Here is an 18386-nt window from a genome sequence, read left to right as displayed (position 1 = left end):
TAAAACAAGATAGGGAAAATGACATAATAATGCCTAAATTTTGGCCCAACGCGCAATGGTCACGGATCAAAGAGCGCCACGTCATTAATCCAAGGGACGCATATCCAAGAAGTTAGATCGCAAAGGGGCTCAATCTCCACCTTCGGATTTGTGTGACATAGATTGAGGATTTCAACCATTGAATGGGGATAATTTCCATCGTTGGAGTAATGTGACGAGGTCACCATTCTTAACCGTTAGATCAAAGGGATCTCCACTCTTGAATCAAATAGACGAGGACTGACATCCTTTACCATTTGATTGAGTAGAAGATCAATGGTTATAGTTAAAAGGGCTTTTGTATAAATAGGGGAGCCCTCCCTCTCAATTGGATCATGTATTCATTTGATTAATACAAATATTATAGAGCCACTCTTTACTTTCTTTCTCTAAGATTTCCTTCTGTGAGTGTGAGAGTAAGAGGGAGATCAAGGCTTATTTAGGCCGATTCGAGCTATTCACGGTCTAAGTGCCGCATAGTTTGTGAACGAAAGAATCATCCCGTGACACAATGTGTCACCGAGCTTTTAATTTATTCAATTTGATATCCGAGCTAATTGTTCGATAAAGTCTTTCTATTTGCTCCAACAACAAATGCGATATTATTTGATAACGTGAATTATCACATGTTGAGTTGGACTTTTAAAACAATAATGCCGACATGTGTAATTTTTTTCAATCTTTATGAAAAAGGAAAAGTAGGGTGTTAACATATCCATTATTCCGAAAAAATAAAAAAACATATCCGTTGTTATTTCACGATGTGGATTTATTATTGTAATTCGAGATAAATATCTTACTTGGATAATCCTTATAATGGATTGAAAGTCACGTCGGTAGATTCCGTCGACTTGAACTAACGTAAGGACGATAGTGAACATTTCATATAGTTTGAGAACTAGATTGAATATTTATTATTAATTTAGGAATCACGTTTAATAAATTAAAAGTTCTAATATGATATTGACTGTTTAAGAATAAGATGTCATTTTTTCCAATGAAGAAGAGGAAGCGTGGCATTTGGAAATTGATAGAAGATGGACATGGTGCGTGAAGCCTTTGCATGGCAATAGAGAAATTAAACCAACACCACTATAGCCATTGATTGCATGGGTACCATTGCTGGGGTTTTTTCAGAGCAGGCTTTTGAAAGTGAGGTGCAGTTATGAACTTACTATGCGAACAACCGGCAAGTGCGGGCCTACTACCGGACTTGAAAATTCTTAATTGGGCTTATATTCAAGATGGGCGGGGCTTGGAAGGGCCTAGCGGCCCGACAGCAGCTCTACTAGAGCACCGCATAACGCTACAATCTCATGTTTCTATCTGCAAATTCTCTACGTCAATTCGATTGTCTCCTTGATGGGAACACACCGATCCTCGAACGATTCGTTCTCCCTCTAGTCCTTCCGTTTGGGCTTTGGCTCAAGCACGATGAAGACGACTCCTGGCGAAGTGAAGCTCTATACAGCGTTGCTGTTCCTTCTGGCAAGGTCGACCTGGCGTTCTCGCGGGGAATCATCGACGTGCTTGATGGTGTATAAGGAAGGCGGAGCGCCAGCCGTCTTCCAGTCCCCGAAATGCCCCCGCTGGAAGCTTCCGGACCACGCTTCCTCCCACCCACGCGCCACCGCCGCCGCCACGCGCTGCCATGTCGCGATGCTTCAGGGCCGTCGGAAGTATCAGGAGGATCGCGCCTTCTGCGCTGTCGATGTCCTCATTCCTTTCCCCGGTAAGGAAGCCTGTATGGGATTCTCCATGCGTGTATGTTGAGGTCTTGGCGAAGTTGCACTGGTGAATGGTTTGCTTAATGTCGTCCTTCGTGGGTTGAGATGGTTTTCGGACTTGCCTATTAACAATCTGTGCTAATTATATGGATTCTTGAGTAATGGACTGGCTTGACGATGAGCTGCTACTTAGCAAAATTAGAACAATATGTACTTTTTTTTTTTTTTTCTCCTGTACTTAGGATATGCTATTGCGAGACTGCTTGCAAGCTTTACGCGAAGTTCAATTCCTTAGTTTAATTGGTTGGGACTGAGAAAATTGCAATGCACAAGAACTTATGGCCTGACCTACACATAGAATTAATTAAATTTTAGCAGAAACTTGGAAAAGGAAAAGTGAGATCAATGTCCGATTTACGTTTTCTGTATCACCTGGCTTAAGCGCCTATCAATGTACTTCTGGGAAAGGAAAAATCAAGCTTCCATTTCTGGTGTTTCTTCTGTTATCCTTCATGCGAGATAGTTGGTTCTATTTGGTGGTGTGGACTCCTAGTTATAGCATACTATTGAGATGTTCTTTGGATAGTTATGCTTTTTCTTCATAAGCCATATTCACTGCCCCAGTCATGAAACAGGCCAAGGTTGTACATTAATACTGGCTGATCAGTTTGAGGTTGAGTACCATTAACATTAGGGGGAGATGGGGCTGTTGCACTCTTTTTTTGTAGTTGTCCTCAGATATGTGCTAGTGTCGGAGGTTCTTAATAATTATACCTTACTCCAACTGGATATAATTTCTACAGTGAGTTTCGTGAGATCCTCTAGACTTGAAGTAATTTGCTGAGGCTTTCGTCCATCTTTAATATATATGTTGGTCTTAACAGTATATAGTGTCTTCTAAATGGAGATAATTACGTGCATGCATTAGTTAATGGAGTTGCAGGATTCAATCGAAATATTATGGCACATGGGGTAATCAGCTGTGAACTTGATTAAGTACTATTGTTATAGATTTCTCCTCTGACATACAGAATACCATACATTGCTGAAACAGGTAAATCAGGGCTTGAGGAGGTTACTGTTGGAATCATAGCAGTCTTTGACGGACACAATGGAGCAGAAGCTAGTGAGATGGCTTCAAAACTTTTATTTGAATACTTTGTCTTGCATACTTATTTTCTTTTGGATTCAACGTATTCCATTGCGTTGAAGAAGTTTGCTGGAAGATTGGTAGAGAACGGAGAGCCTGAGGTGGCTTTTCAAGTTCTTAATTGGGCGGAAGAGTTAAGTCAGCAAGAGCCAGATCTTTTCAGGTGGCTTTATTCATTCATGAAATCATTGATCTAATTTAGAAGGAAAAATGAATATAGGTAGAATGAGGAAAGCTTTGAATTGATGCATCTCCTAGCTTTTTTAGGAATTCTTGAGATGATTTGGACAAATGCTCATGGCATTGGAATGACCATGTGGAACTATAATGTGATATCTGTTTAAAAAATATCATTTGGCTGAGCTTCCAGTGCCACTAATTTAGGAGACCCCTGCACTTAGTCCGAAATGGGCCTAAGAAACCTTGTGCATAAAACCAAAAGTCATATGTAGAGAAGTTTTCGGGCCCGGAATTGAAGGAGAGCACTCAGGCTTATCCACCTTCAAATTGGGACTTGGCGAGTTTTATTTCGGCCCACCAGATGAGTGACGGACCTCTCAGGTTTTGCTGTTTGTCGTAAGCTCATTTCAGATAATGGTTGGACTTTTAAGGATTTGTGGAATCTCTAGAACACTATTCTTAGTCATGACTTTTGACGTTATAAGCGAACTATTGGTTGAGTTAGCGTTGACAGATAACTTAATGTAGTTTGTATGTGAAATAGTCTCAATCGTCTATATATGATGAAAATCAGTTACTACTGAACTAAGTGGATGAGATAAAATAAGAGAAAAAATATGCTAGGTGTCACATGAGCAAAGAACAGTGGAAGAACCTATTTTTCAAAAGCAGCAGTAGCAAATGTAACAGTTTAAATCTTCATCAAGTCTTCACTTTACTTATTCAATTTTGAATCTCTTCATCATTTGAAAGAATTACTTCTTTAAAGGCTTACTATTTGCTTGAGGCATGAATGTCTACTAATGTTTAGTTGTATAATCTTTTCATCATTTGAAAGAATTACTTCTTTAAAGGCTTACTATTTGCTTGAGGCTTACTGTGGTATCCTTTTACATGTCCATTTCGGAAACACCTATTGATCAAGCGAAAATACTTCTCAATGATTGGTTGATCTGGATATTGCAATGTAGATATCATAATTTATTCTCAGATTGATTTGCAGTTGAGGAACTTTTCAAGATCCTTGTGAGCATCTTATCTCAATATAAGAATACGGGCACTAGATTTGTGGATCAGGGTATAGGACTGTAGATACCATACATTTCTTCTTTTGATATGCGGTTGGGAAGGCATCTTCCATGGCACACTAGCTATTTGGTTTGTATCCTGAAATCCATCACGTCGGCATACCAATAGGAAGATTGTGCAGATCATGCTGTATGTGACATAATTTTTGTGGATTTTTAAGCTAGAAGTATGTTTCAGCTAAAATGTTTTGAATAGTACGTTTTGTGTTCTTTTAGCTAAAAACAGATTACTCCTCTACAGTGAAACAATCAAATATGGATGCTAATTAAGCAATCTGATCCCTGTTAAATTCCACAAAATGAAGCGATCCACACCGACATAACTCTTTCGATGTACTTGATAGAGTAATATGCGGTAGGAAGATCCTAGTATGAATTGCTCGAGGAATATGGATATAAAGCACTTGCTTAGTAGCATTCACAACCCTATTATTGTGACCCTCTTTTTTCCTTCCTTTCTCGGGCAAGATTCGGTGGCCAGAGGTTTTTGCCCCACTCCTTGGTCCATTCCCTCCCTAAACACCGTTAATGCAATAACCGGCTATTTTTTAACTCCTAGCCTTTGAGGACTTATATGTGACAATATGTGATGTATCTACGGTGTAAGTTTATCATATGCAGTTTGCTTGTCTTACTGCATAATTTGCATTCTTTACATGGAACAAGCCATGGAATGCCACCAACAGTTGTGTGTTGACGAATTCTTTTGTTCCTGAAAGCCATTAAGTAATCAATGTTTTCACTGTTCCTTGGTGCTCTGCAGTAAATATTTCTTTAGTTTCAATAAAGCAAAGACTCTGGTGTCTTAGTATCTCAAAACTCTTTCTTTTGTCATTGACTCTTGCTCTCCATGCTTTGACAGATTTAAGGTCTTGTCACCAATGGGCATGAATAATTATCCTAGTCACTTGGATGTTTTGAAAGAAGCACTGTTGAGAGCAATTCGGGATATAGATGCAAAATTTTCTAAGGCATGTCTTTCAAATGGTTTGCTGTTTTCAGTTTTTTTTTTTCTGAATTATTTTTGGGTCTTCTCTGACGCCAATTCGGTTGAATTATGAAGGACGCATCCAAATATAATCTTGGCTCTGGTTCCACGGCCACGGTGGTTCTAACAGTAGATGGCCAATTTTTAGTTGCCAATGTTGGGGACTCTAAGGCTTTTTTGTGCTCTGAAAAATTTCAATCCCCTGAAGATGCTAGAGGTGATTTTATGCTTTCATGTCCTATCGCATCTTGAGCAATTGTGTGTTAGGTTATTCATGGATTCTCTTCCTGTATACAACATATACTGTAGTTTGACTTATTATTTTAAAAATCACCTAACCAATGGGCCTGTTGTAGCTACTTTCTTGAGGTTATACAAGCGGAAAAGGCGTGATGGGACTCCTTTATCTTTAAAGGAAAGTGCAGACTTGAAGTTGAATACTTTGTATGGTATGACCCATCTTTCTGTTCAAGAATTAACTCGTGACCATCATCCGGATAGGGATGATGAAAGGTCTCGAGTAGAAGCTGCTGGTGGTCATGTTCTCGTAGGGGGTGGTGTCGCTCGTGTAAATGGCCAACTTGCTGTTTCACGAGCTATTGGTGACGTAAACTTTAAAAGGTAAGCGACTGTTATATCACTCGTATTTACCGGTTTTACCTTCCATCATCTGTCGATGCCAGAGAGGTTATATAGCTTGTTTTCTAGTACTCTTACACTCTAAACATTGAAGTTTATTTGTTATGCGTACAATTAATTGCAGTTCTGGTGTAATATCTGTGCCGGAGGTTATGGATTGGCATGCTTTGACCTCCAACGACAGCTTTCTAGTAGCTGCATCTGACGGTGTGTTTGAAAAGCTGAGTCCACAGGACGTTTGTGATATATTGTGGGAAGCAAAAAGTGATGACACCACAGGATCGGAGATATCTTCTTCATGTTCATACTTGTTAGCTGATTGTATAGTGAATACTGCCTTTGAGAAGGGCAGTATGGATAATATGGCTACCATTGTTGTCCCTCTGCAGTCTACTGATTTATCTCAAAACCTGCAAAGTAGAAGTCTCGTTGAATGGCAACATATGCATGCAACTCTGGGAGAGGAGAAGCATGCATATAAGCAATCAGGTGATTCCCTGTGCTCACAAAGTGTTATTTTACTGCTGTTATGTGTGGTTTGCATGCTTGCATTATTTCGTGGGATACCCAACCTGATAGTTCAAGGTTATTCCATTTGTTCCGGTTTCAAATATGCTATTGTTGCTTGCAATTTTTATTTCGCAGGGCTCTGTAGAAAATGTCACTGGCAATAGGTGATTGACCTCCTCTGATGTCAGTTTACTCTCTCACAAGTTGTACATATCATAATTGGTCATGATTCTGCCTGCCAGCGCCAGATTTGTTTTTGAATGATGGCCTCAGAAATCTAGGAGCTTTTGGTAGTTAAGAGCATGAATAAAGCTTTAAGCCAGCTCAATCCTGAACCATTTTTACCGTTGAAAGCTTTACATGTTGCATGCGGGTGGGGTGTAGATACTGTTCTGTTTGACATGCTTGTTCAGTTGAATTAGAAACTTTCGTCGAAACTAGTGATGATGGATTGTTAGACTGAGTATGCTTCTTTCTGAAATTATTCTTCCTTTAAAGTAAGATAGCGTAAGGTACTGTTTAGTGGGACCGGCCAGGTGTAATGGGAGTGTAGCACTTTTTTATCTCTTATCCTTCACTTTTAAGTTTTGGCCAGCTACAGGTCTTGATCATATTTTTTCTTGAGTTTTGCTTTTGCACATAGCCATTTTAGTGTACTTCCGCTAGAGGATGCTACCCTTTCATTTATTCATGCTTGTCTTCATTGCTTCAAGTGGTACTTATGCTTAATGGGATGCATACTTACATAAATAGAACTTCAACAAGTTGGAGGAATGCAGTTTTGGTCATTTATTTGCCAATCTTTTCTCTGTTGCACTTATGTTTAATAAGTATTTTGGGAGGTAAAGAAAATTGTGAAGAAAATGGTTTTCCTTATAGTTGTCTGGAAGAATAGAAACAGATTTCTGTATGTTAAAGATTGAAAGTAAGAGGAAAGAGAAACGTTTGTATGGAGAAATGACGTTTTTACCCTTTTATGGGAATTGCGAATATTAATGAGCATGATCCTAAAATTCTACTTAATACGAGAGTCTTGGAATTATCATGTCAGTTGCATGCCCTTAAGACTTTGATCGTGGATAAATTTGAACATAATGGATTAGCAGAGCAGGTTCTGTCCTTGTGAGTGAATATAACCTAAGTATTTTGAAGGAGAAAGATGGGTGAAGCAATTTTTACGTGAATATAAATATAAAAGGGAAAGGCAAATGTGATTCAAGGTGCTCAAGTGGGCAGTGACTGTGCGTATGGATTGAAGTTGTACTTGGGCCAATTATTTTGAAGTTGCAGATCTGTCAGAAGATAGAGGGGATTTTGGTAAAAACTGTTTATTACCAATACTGGTAGATATACAATCCTCAATAAAATCTTCACCTCCTTTTTTCCTATATTCAGTCCAATCAACGTAAGTCTATTTTCTTCACATACATTTTTTTTTATCTACCCTTCTTTCTCCATCTAAACCACATTTCCAAACAAATTGGGCTTACCTGTGGAACCTCTGGCCTGTGGTGCTCTTTTCTACTTCCTTTCTCCTTCCCCTCACCCACTGAAACCAAACATTCCCACATTCAAACCCTCAACCCCCCTGGGCGGGCAAAAGCAAACGCCCCAAAAGGGGCAGTCTTTCCTTAGTGAACTGAATTCAGTCATGTTTATTTGTTGTTGCCTCCTTTTTCCTCCTTTTCCATTCTTTTATTTCAGTCAAGTTCCTCATCGAGCATCCTCCAATTCATTCTTTTCTGTTCCTCCTTGATACCTTTTTTATGCTAATAATTAATTCTTTCTCAAATGTTCTTCCTCCCTTCTTTTGTCAGAAATGGACATGACATCTGAGATCATTCACTTGGAGAATGCTTATCCAGTTATGGCCAAATTTGAAAGGCTAATGGTAAGCGGAAAAATAGTTATATTTTGCACTTGTTTTCGTATTGTCATGTCGCAGAATGAATATTCAGTTTTATTTTTTTTCGTTTATGAAAAACGTCAAATCTGCCAATTTCTCAGCACATGATCATAATGATTAGTCTATTGTTATGTTACCTTGAGATGATGGTTATTGGATGAAAAATCATTTTGGGGGATTTCTGCAATACTGTGGATCTATGAATGGAAGAACTCTTGTGACCAATTTGACCTCTGATAGCCAGTCTTCAAATTTTACTTAGGCCCTGTATATTGTTCTTACTCTGATCAAGAAATTACTACCAAATAAGATGGGAAGGTTACTATGATTTTTCTGGACCTCCTCCCCCTTCAAAAAAATTGGTCATCGTTCTATGTGGAGTAACTAACTATAGGTCAAGTAATTTCTTTTCAATGTCTTTAGTGACCACCAATCCTACCATTGCTTAGTAATTATTTTTAAGGATATAATTAGCACGGTACAAGAAGATCACATGGCTCCTCTTATCCGATGGTGGAGATGAAGTGTTTAAGCATCGGACGGTCAATGAATACCGCGGACCTTTTTTTTCCTGTTATATTGTCAAGCACTCAAGGCTCTGTGGAAATGGCCTATATTATAGTTGACTGTTAAACAAATGTTACGATCTAATGTTTTATACATTTAGCATTGTTGTATGTTGGAAAATAGCTGGTTATAGCTGATAGTTGTTTGCTTCTTGTCTTCCAGGTTGAGGTAAAACATGGAAGTTTCTGTTGTTTTTATTTAGCTGAGCCTCTCAATGAAATTACTTACTCTACATCTCAAGTTAGGAATGATGACTGGAAGGACAGTGCATGTGACCTTCCTCAAGCTCTACCTGATGCCCTTAGCAAACACAGTGGCAAGTGAAGTTTCTTCACTCCAATTTTTTGCATATATGCACGTAGTAGTAGTAGTAGTTCTGCCTTGGATGTGTAATTTTGAAGTTATCATTCTTAAAGAAATCTTTCATATAATTTCTTAATGAACTCGTTTTGGTTTAGAAGAACATTATTTCCATGGGAAACATGTTAGAAAAGTCCTAAACTATTGAGAGAAAAAACTGAATTGAATGCTCGGTTAGGTCAATATGATCCCAAGCTATCTATTTATAATAAAGCCTAAAGGCCAAAATTACATTACTGCCCTTATTGCTGCTACTAATAAAATAATCGAGAAAATAGACAAATATGCCCCCATTGGCCAAATATTCTCAACACTTCCCCTCAAGTTGGAGCATAGATATCATACATGCCTAACTTGACTAAAATAGAATAAAACAATTTACTCCCTAGTCCTTTAGTGAACACACCAGCAAGTTGATCACTGGACTGAACAAAGGCATATAAATTAATCCACTCTCTAGCTTCTCCTTGATAAAATGTTTGTCAATCTCCACAAGTTTCGTATGGTCATGCTACACGGGATTATGAGCAATACTAATGGCAGCCTTGTTATCACGATATAGCATCATAAGAACATGAACAAATACACCAAGATCTTCATGTAACCCTTTAAGCCATATCAGCTCACAAACTCCTTGTGCCATCACACGAAACTCTGCTTTAGCACTAGATCGAGCAACCGTGTTTTGCTTTTTGCTGCGCCAAGTCACAACATTCCCTTCTAAGAAAGTACAATACCCAGAAATAGACTTCCTGTCATGAGATCAAGCCCAATCAGCATCTGTATAGGCTTCAACTTTCGAGCCATGATGGAGACAAAAGATTCCCTTTTCCATGAGCAGATTTCAAATAGCGGAGGATCTGAAGAACAGTATTCATGTGAGTAGAGTAAGGATCATGCATAAAATGACTCACCAAGCTCACAACAAAAGCAATATCGGGTCGGGTGCGGGACAAATAAATCAACTTGCCTACTAACTGCCGATAACGACCCTTATCCATCGTATTAGAGGGATGACATCCCAATAACCCAATTTACGTCAAAAGATCAAGGACATATTTCCTTTGGGATAGGAAGATATCTTTCGAAGATCGGGCAACTTCAATCCCAAGAAAGTCCAGAAGCTTTCCAAGATCCTACATCTCGAACTCTTGCTCGAGAAATTTCTTCAACCAGCCGATCTCATCACCTGTCATTTCTGTGACAACAATGTCATCTCCATAGACAATGAGAATAGTAATATTTTAGCACTTGATTTCTTAACAAATAAAGTATGATCAACATTGCTCTGTTTATACTCCACGGGGGCCATAGCTCTCCGAAACCATAAAGCGCATGTTTAAGCTTCCACACTTTGTCTTGAGTTTTGTCACACGAAAAACCTGGAGGAATCTCCATATACACCTCCTCTTCTATCTCTCCATGAACAAAGGCATTCTTCACATCTAACTACCGAAGATCCCATCCTTGGTTAACGGCATACAAAAGTAGCACTTGGACAGTATTCAACTTGGCAATAGGAGCAAAAGCTTCTTGATAGTCAATCCCAAAAGTTCCGAGTACCATCCATCTTCTTTTAACTACAAACACCCACTTACATCCTTCCAGTTATTTCTAGGAGGAGGAAGAACAAGATCCCACCAGTCATTTTTCTTCAAAGCTACGTCTCCTCCACCATTGCTGCCTTTCACTTTTCATCCGTAAAAGCTTCTCACCAATTTTGTGTAATAGAGACAGAAAGAGGAACAACAAATAGCTCCGTGCCTTTCTGCTTCAAAGAAAGAGGTGGGGGGAACCATCAATTGGAGCACCCATCCCCGCCGAGATTACTACCTTAGCACCGTCCTATCGTCCGTATAATGGGGTTCGTCATTTATTGATGGAGTTCTAGAGAAGACACGAAAGTACGGCAAGAGCTAGACAAAGAGTCATATGAGACAACATGAGATATAGGGTGTTGAGTACAAGTTCTAATACCCTTTCAAAGTGCGATAGGAAGATCAAAAGGAGAAACGAAGGAGCAGTAGAATCCGGATTCGGAGATGATGATTGAATAGGCAATATATCAATGGTCTTAACCTGCTTGTTGGTAGTGGGATCCCTTCGACGATATGTCTTCAATGTCTCACTACTCTCAACGGTTTGTCCGACCGGTGTGAGAGTAGTCTCCCCCTGAAGTGGATGCTTTGTTATCTCCCACTGTGGTATTGTACTATCCTCTTCTCGTATTACATCGTTCTCCTCTTGAGAAAGAGGAGAAACATCGAAGACTATCAAAGAAGGGTAAGTAATATCTGCAATAACATCCAAAGTCGGGAACACCTCTACACTAGGACACTCCCCCCGAAGAGGTGGAGCCAAATAATGTGAATTAGACTCGTGAAAAAGAACATCCATAGATACAATAGTACTCCTAGAAGGAGGATGATAATACTCATAACTCTTTTGAGTAGCTGAATATCTAAGAAAAATGCAGCTAAGACCATGGGGTTCCAACTTACTCTTAGAGGTGGTGTTACGAGCGTAACAAACACAACCAAAAATTTTTAGGATAAGAATAAAAGTCGATGAACCCCGTAAAACATCAATAGGTGTGCGAAAATTAAGAATTCTAGTGGGCATCCAATTTATTAAATAGGCAGCGGTTAAGATAGCATCACTCCAATACCGAAATGGGACAGGACGAGCAAACAAGAGACCTAACGACCTCTAACCAATATCAGTTCTTTCTTTCAAGAATATCATTTTGTGCTGGGGTATCAACACAACTAGTCCGATGAATAATGCTGTGATTAGAGAGATACCGTTGAAACTAACCCTCAATATACTCGGTGCCAACGAAGAATTTTCAAAGTGGCATTGAAGTAGGTCCGGACCATTTTGTGAAAAATTTGAAAATAGTGAAAAATGTCACTCTTATGTTTCAACAAATAAACCCAAGTTGTACGAGAATGACAATTGATAAAAGTGACAAACCATCAATGACCGGAAATAGAAGTATACCGGGAAAGATGCTTCAAGATGAATCACATGAAATGAGAAACGGCTTTTATTATTTGAATGTTGAATGAGTTTGTTTAGCCAAAACACAGGCGTCACAAAAAATCTCATTTTTATTTGAAGTTGAAACGAGACTAGGAAAAACTTTTCTAATGTTCCTAAAGAGGGATACCTAATCTGCAGTGCCACCGATGGAGATCTTTTAATGCCGAATTAACTTGATTAAGCGTAGAAGACAAAGTAGATGTAGAAACTCCACTACCCTCGAGCGGATAAAGACCACCATCCAATCTACCATATCCAATCTCTTTCGCCGTTACCGGATCCTAGAAAACACAATAAGAAGGAAAAAAGGTTACTTTATATTTCAAGTCTCGAGTCAAACTACTAATAGAAAGAAGATTAGTAGAGAATGATGGAATATGTAAAATAGAAGACAGGGGAAGAGTGGAGGAACAATTTATAGATCCTTTTCTAGCAATGGAAGAGAGGGTTCCATCAGCTACACGAACTTTGTCTCTGCCGGAAGTAGGGGTAGATTGATGAAAGAGACCAAAAGAACTTGTCATGTGATCCGTAGCCCCTGTATCAATGATCCATGGGCTGGAAACAACAGATGTATTAAACCCCCCAAAGGGGATGCCTGAAGTGGTTAGGTTTGAAGCAAAAGGAGAAGATGAATTGGTAACTGTGGAGAAGGCAGCAACAGCAGAAGATTTCAGTAGTCATTGAAATGCATGAAGTTCTTCTTGAGATAAACCGATATTAGTTGTGGGTGTAGCGGGAACAATGTCAGTATGGTTTTCCTTGTTTTTTGCCTTTCTTTGAGTCCTTTTTGCCTCAAAATCTGCAGGTTTTTCATGTAACTTCCAGCATATAGCCTTAGTATGATACGGCCTATGACAATGTTCACATTTCACAACCTTCTTAGAGGTATCATCAGATTGAAAGGACGAACCAAATTTCGCAATAGTGCCAGCACTGGTTTGTAGAGCAGATCGATCAAAACTAGAGGGACGAAGCATTGCTGTCCTACGGCTTTCTTCAGAGTGAATTAGGGCATAAGACTGTTCCAGATTAGGGAATGGAGACCGGTTAAGGACTTGAACACGTATATGATTATATTCAATGTTTAATCCTACCAAGAAATCATAAACTCTGATTTTGTCCACATGCCTCTTGTAGGCAGCAACATCTGCGTCGTTGATTGGGTGACAATCGGCATAATCATCTAGCTCTTGCCACAAACTCCGGAGCTTAGCATAATATTGAGAAATAGTCATCTCATTCTGAGTGTTGTCATGAACCTTTTTCGGAAGTTCATATGCTTGTGCGTCATTCCCGAGTTGATCATAAGTATTCTTTGCAGCAGACCAAATCTGTGCCGCAGTATCAAGAAGCAAATGTCCTTTTGCAATATGTGGCTGCATCGAGTTAAGCAAAAAAGCCATTATTGAAGAGTCATTTGAGATCCACTTATCCTGAGCAGTACCTATTATAGGCAGCTTCGATATGTCCTGTAAGCCCAAGACCTGCAATGGTAAAAAATGTTGATCGAGACCATATCAAATAATTTGTGCCGTCAAGTTTCACGGGGATCGCAAGAAAGGTAATATAATTTGGATGGCCACCCCCTGTAGGTCTAGAGCTCACAGCTGAATCCTCAGACATTGTGCCTCAAAAATCAACTCGAAAAGTGTAAATGTAGCAATCGAACCCCCAAACTTGCCAAAAAAAGCCAAAAATTGGAATGAAGCCCTTTGGTAGTAGGGTGAAGTTGTCCTTCAATAAACAGCCAAAATCAGATGAAGGGAAGGCGAAGATCGATTTTTTTGCAGGGTTTTGAAAGCCCTTTGGTCGTCACACACGATAGGATTGTAGGCTAGTGTCAAGGCAGTCTCAAACAAGAAGATGCAAAAAATCGCAGAAGGGCTTGTACCGCCAATCGCAAATTGCAAAGAAGCTTTAATTTATCTCATAGAGGTGATGTTTGGGGCAGCTACTAGATTTAAAGAGTCTCTCATTAGTGCTGCCCTACACTGTGAAAGAGAGCACCAAACAAGGTGAGAGGGAATTGCGCTGGGAGTGTAGGCAAGAAGGGAGAGGGAGAGAGAGAGAGAGGGGAGGGGGGGAAGAAGATCACGCAGAGAAGAAATTAGAGTTAAGGTTTCACTTCAGCTCTTGCTCTGATACCATGTTGAGATAAAAAATTGAACTGAATGCTTGGCTAGGTTAATGACCCCAAGCTATATATTTATAGTAAAGCCTAAAGGCCAAAATTACAATATTGCTCTTATTGCTACTATTCATAAAATAATAAAGAAAATGGACAAATATGCCCCCATCGGGCAAATATTCTTAACATAAATCTATTGCATTGATATCAATTTAGTCCTAAACCTTTTGATCCAGTGCCGATTTAGTCCTTTTGGCTAATTTTTGCACGATATTGCTGACGTGGACGCTGGCTAGTCTACTTGGCACGATTGACTTTGACATTTTTTAATAATTTAAAATAAATTCCTTTCTTTTGTTTTTCTCTCTCTGTTTTTTTTTTTTTCCCTCTTTCCGGTGGCCGGCGAGGGCTGGCCTTTCTTGAGCGAGGGTGGCCCTCGCCACCACAGCAAGCATCGCCTCTCTCCCGGGCCGGCGTGAGGCCAACCCTCACCCAGGTGATAATCGGCGAGGCTGCCCTTGCCCAAGCGACGCCTAGCCTTGCCGGATCCGGTGAGGGTGGCCTTGCCGATGCTCGCCCTTGCACGGGCGAGGCCAGCCCTCTTCGGCCATGGCAATGCCGACCATCGGAAAGAGGAGGAAACAAAAGAGAGAGAAAAAAGAAAAAAATCGAAAATTATTAAAATATGTGCACGTCAGCATCGATCGTGCCACATACGTTGCTAGCGTCCACATCAGCAATTTTCGGCCAAAATTAGCCAAAAGGACTGAATTGGCATTAGGTCAAGAGGTTTAGGACTAAATTGACACAATTTAAAGGTTTATTTACTTCATATGCAATTTTTGCGTATTCTACTGTTGGTATATCTTTACGTCTTGAATGTGTGTGGTGGGGCATATCTACTGTGAATTTATGTGGATGAGCATGTGAAAACTTTTGTGCAAAGTAAAAGAAGAAGTTAGGTTTTGTACCTTTATAATTGTTTCTGCTTATAGTTTCTAGCTATCTTACATGCAGCTTTACTCTTCTAATATCTTTCTTTTTTTTATTAGGTGAAACGCTGAATTCACATGGTGACCAGTGTTCATGGTCGCATTTTGGAATGACTGTTAGTTCAGTGCAAGGTCAATGTACAAATCCCGAAAGCTTTGCTAGTTTCCTCGGTTTGCTTGAATCGATTTCGTTCCATAATACGGATGCATCAAACGAGCACACAGTGCCCAACTCAAGGTATTTTTTATTGCTTTGACCATGTTGACAGAATATAGGACTTTTTGTTGCTCTAGGTAATTGACTTAAAAAATTATCGTGCCTATTTATACAAACAGTGGTCATCGCCTGTTTTGCAGTGAGTGCTCTTGTGCGACATGCTATTTCTAGTCTGTGGAACTTTAACAGCTATTCTGAATGGTTCCAGGACTTCGTTGGTTTATTTATATAGCCTTGGCATTCTTCATTTCTATATGTACACCAATAGCAATCGTTTGTTTTGCAGTGAGTACTCCTTTATTATGCCCTCGTTCTTGTCCATGGAACTTTTGACTTTCATTTTGAATGGTTCCAAGGTTTTGAAATAAGGAGTTTTCCTGGACTACCGTGTAAAATTATTGGTGCAGTTGCAAATGTGAGGAATACAATGTCATATGATGAGAAACATGTAGGAACAAAATGCTGGGTCTCAATGGTTAGTGGCTATTAATTGTTACACCAAGAACTCCAATTGAGTTTCTACTGTCAGTCTGGCTCAGTTGAATCAGAGAGTGGGATGAATAACTTTGGTTCATTAATATTTGTTAAGTACAGTATGTGAGGCATGGAAGGTTTATATAGTATGTTGAAGAAGTTGTTACAAATTTTTATAGGAAAGTCTATTTATCTAACTTACCTATGAATGTTGTAGCTCTGGCATGTCTTACTATTTGGTGTAGTTTTTCCCGTTGGTCGATCTATTCCTTAACATTTTGTCCAGTCAATTAAGTCCTAAACATCTTCGTTTTTGTCAATCAAGTCCTAAGGTTAACTTTTGCTTTTGGAAAAGGCTACGTGGCAATTGTATGGTTGGCCACACCTTATTTTCTGCGAAAAGGCCACTGACAATGAGATGAGGACTTGATTGACCCAAATCGAAGACATTTAGGACTCCATTGATCAAAATAAAACATTTAGGACTCAATTGACTAGCAGACAAATTAGTGAGACCAATATTGCGCTCATCCCATGGGAAACGATTTTCCAGGATCCAAATGAAGTTTAATGGTGATTCTTATTTATTTTTATAAGTTATTAATCTTTGCCAGCCATAGAAGATGAACAATATATGGTAACCAACAACATGTGTCTTGACTGATGACTGTTCAATAACAGAAGAAGTTTCAAGCCGTATTTTGTCATACCTCTAGAGTAGGTCTGTCATTCTATTTGTCCCATTAAGTACAAACTGAAGGAGTGAATGGTACACACTTTCTTGAGGAATTCTTCTTCACACTTGAGAAACAGAAAAGGTACTACGGGTTTAGCTTATGTGTTGGCAGTCTCGAAGTATAAATTTGCTAAAGTTTCATGAGAAGTGCTTCGCCATTTCTCAGTAATGAGCAGCAGTTCCGCTCTTGGTAATTACTTAGAACTGGTGGAATTTCTGAACTAGCTCCAGTTGATGTTAACCCACTGTGTTTATTGAGAACCTCCCTCCACAGTGCCATGAAGAACTTAAGGGAAAGGTCGTGAACTTCCTAGGTGAAAGGGCAGCTTTCCAGCTAATAATTCTGTCAGCTAGTGACAAAAAGTTATACTGAGAAAGATTTGCATTGCCCGCCATGAAGACAATGCCCAGTAATAAAAGTGGGTAGAATGGAGCTTTGTGTAGAGCCACATCATCAGAAAACTCCATTCTCTCCCCCTGGGTCCACTCCTCTTTATGTTAATTACAACCCACTACATTAGTATTTATTACACAAAAAAGACAAAGAAAAGTTATTTATCTCACTTAATTTAATATTAATCTTATCACATTTATTTACACAACTTATTAATTAGGAGATAATTTCATATGGTAGTAGTGAATATAGATAAAATTTCCATGCCTATTGGTTTTTTTTCACATACATATATGAATATAATTTGATTGATGTATGATTTTTTCACTAGTTATTACATAAAGAGTCATACAAATATATACTTTCTTCAAGTTATTAATTATGTATTTGCGCAAAATGCTTTTATAGACTTTTGCGGCAAAGAAGTCAAAGAAATTAATATAAATGTGTGTGTGTGTGTGTGTGTGTATATATATATATATATAAATTATATCATGCTTATGTACTATTTAGTATTAGAAAAAAATCACAAAAGCTTTTCTAAGTTGTAATTAGATTTGATTTTTCTTTTTAACCTATAAATTTAGTTTTTTTTTTTGGTCGGGAACCTATAATTTTGGTTGACATACATTGGTCGCTTAAAACTTACATAATTAAATCCCAGGAGTTATTATTCAAATGTAAATAGTCTGTGTCGGTCCAACTTTTACTTGCTCTAGAGCACTCATTCTCATAAGTAAAATCCCTAGTTAAAATTCGGTCACACTAGAATAGACAGAATGTTAGATTAATTATCGGCAATTAGCTACATATAATGAAAGAAGTGTCATAGAAATTTAAATTCTAAAACTGTTATTGAATTCTTTATTTAAATATTACTTAAATTAATTGTTTGGTTGATAAATATGTATTGTTTGTGCATTACATGAGACTTTATATATTTTGTGTTTTATGACCACAATAAATCATAAAAATTGGAATTTGCGATAAGCTAATCTTCAAGTTCTTGCAAGGCATGGATCTTCAACTTGTTTAGCTAAAATCCCTCTAAGGTGGGCACCTTTCATTTGATCCTTAAACACAGTCTGATGCGGGAGCATCATGGCCCAATGAGGAGATGACATCTTAGATGAAGTTTAAGAAGAAAGACTCATTCAGCCAAGTCAAAGGTTTCCTCTTCAAGTTGGTTTTTAATTCGAGTAGAATCCTAATTTTGACCAGGTTCCCTAATTTAATATTTGGC

At 38.7% G+C, this 18386-nt stretch overlaps 2 protein-coding genes across 10 annotated transcripts in view; both read left to right on the top strand.

Moving 5' to 3' along the window:
- The window catches only part of LOC115752001 (probable inactive protein kinase At3g63330), a 42074-nt gene that overhangs the window by 13403 nt on the left and 10285 nt on the right, over positions 1–18386 (top strand). For 5 of the 9 annotated variants that reach the window (XR_007199340.1, XR_007199341.1, XM_048282822.1 and 2 more), the window contains exons 1-6: positions 5222–5389; positions 5529–5793; positions 5936–6300; positions 8139–8212; positions 8957–9110; positions 15383–15560. Coding sequence is in view for 7 of the 9 variants with exons in the window: in XM_048282822.1 (XP_048138779.1) it covers positions 5242–5389; positions 5529–5793; positions 5936–6300; positions 8139–8212; positions 8957–9110; positions 15383–15560 (1184 nt within the window). In the remaining 2 variants the exon portion in view is untranslated. Of the gene's footprint in view, positions 1–5221; positions 5390–5528; positions 5794–5935; positions 6301–8138; positions 8213–8956; positions 9111–15382; positions 15561–18386 lie in introns of those variants that run through there. The other 4 variants (XM_048282823.1, XM_048282826.1, XM_048282827.1 and 1 more) reach the window with 4 other exon arrangements.
- On the top strand, positions 1385–5201 carry LOC115752005 (probable protein phosphatase 2C 51). Its single transcript, XM_048282660.1, has 4 exons — positions 1385–1771; positions 2821–3079; positions 5047–5155; positions 5187–5201. The coding sequence occupies exons 1-4, from the start codon at positions 1474–1476 to the stop codon at positions 5199–5201; spliced, it is 681 nt and encodes a 226-aa protein (XP_048138617.1). The 5' UTR covers positions 1385–1473.

Source organism: Rhodamnia argentea, chromosome 7 (assembly GCF_020921035.1).
Source record: "Rhodamnia argentea isolate NSW1041297 chromosome 7, ASM2092103v1, whole genome shotgun sequence".
In the NCBI taxonomy this organism is placed as follows: domain Eukaryota; kingdom Viridiplantae; phylum Streptophyta; class Magnoliopsida; order Myrtales; family Myrtaceae; genus Rhodamnia; species Rhodamnia argentea.
This window is presented reverse-complemented; position numbering and strand designations above follow the sequence as displayed.

Bases quoted from the DNA above. Each gene is read 5' to 3' on its own strand.
- LOC115752005 (XM_048282660.1), top strand. From the start codon at position 1,474: ATGAAGACGACTCCTGGCGAAGTGAAGCTCTATACAGCGTTGCTGTTC. The intron at 1,772-2,820 runs GTAAGGAAGCCT...TTGCTGAAACAG, and splicing joins TGTCCTCATTCCTTTCCCCG to GTAAATCAGGGCTTGAGGAG. The intron at 3,080-5,046 runs GTGGCTTTATTC...ATGCTTTGACAG, and splicing joins CAAGAGCCAGATCTTTTCAG to ATTTAAGGTCTTGTCACCAA.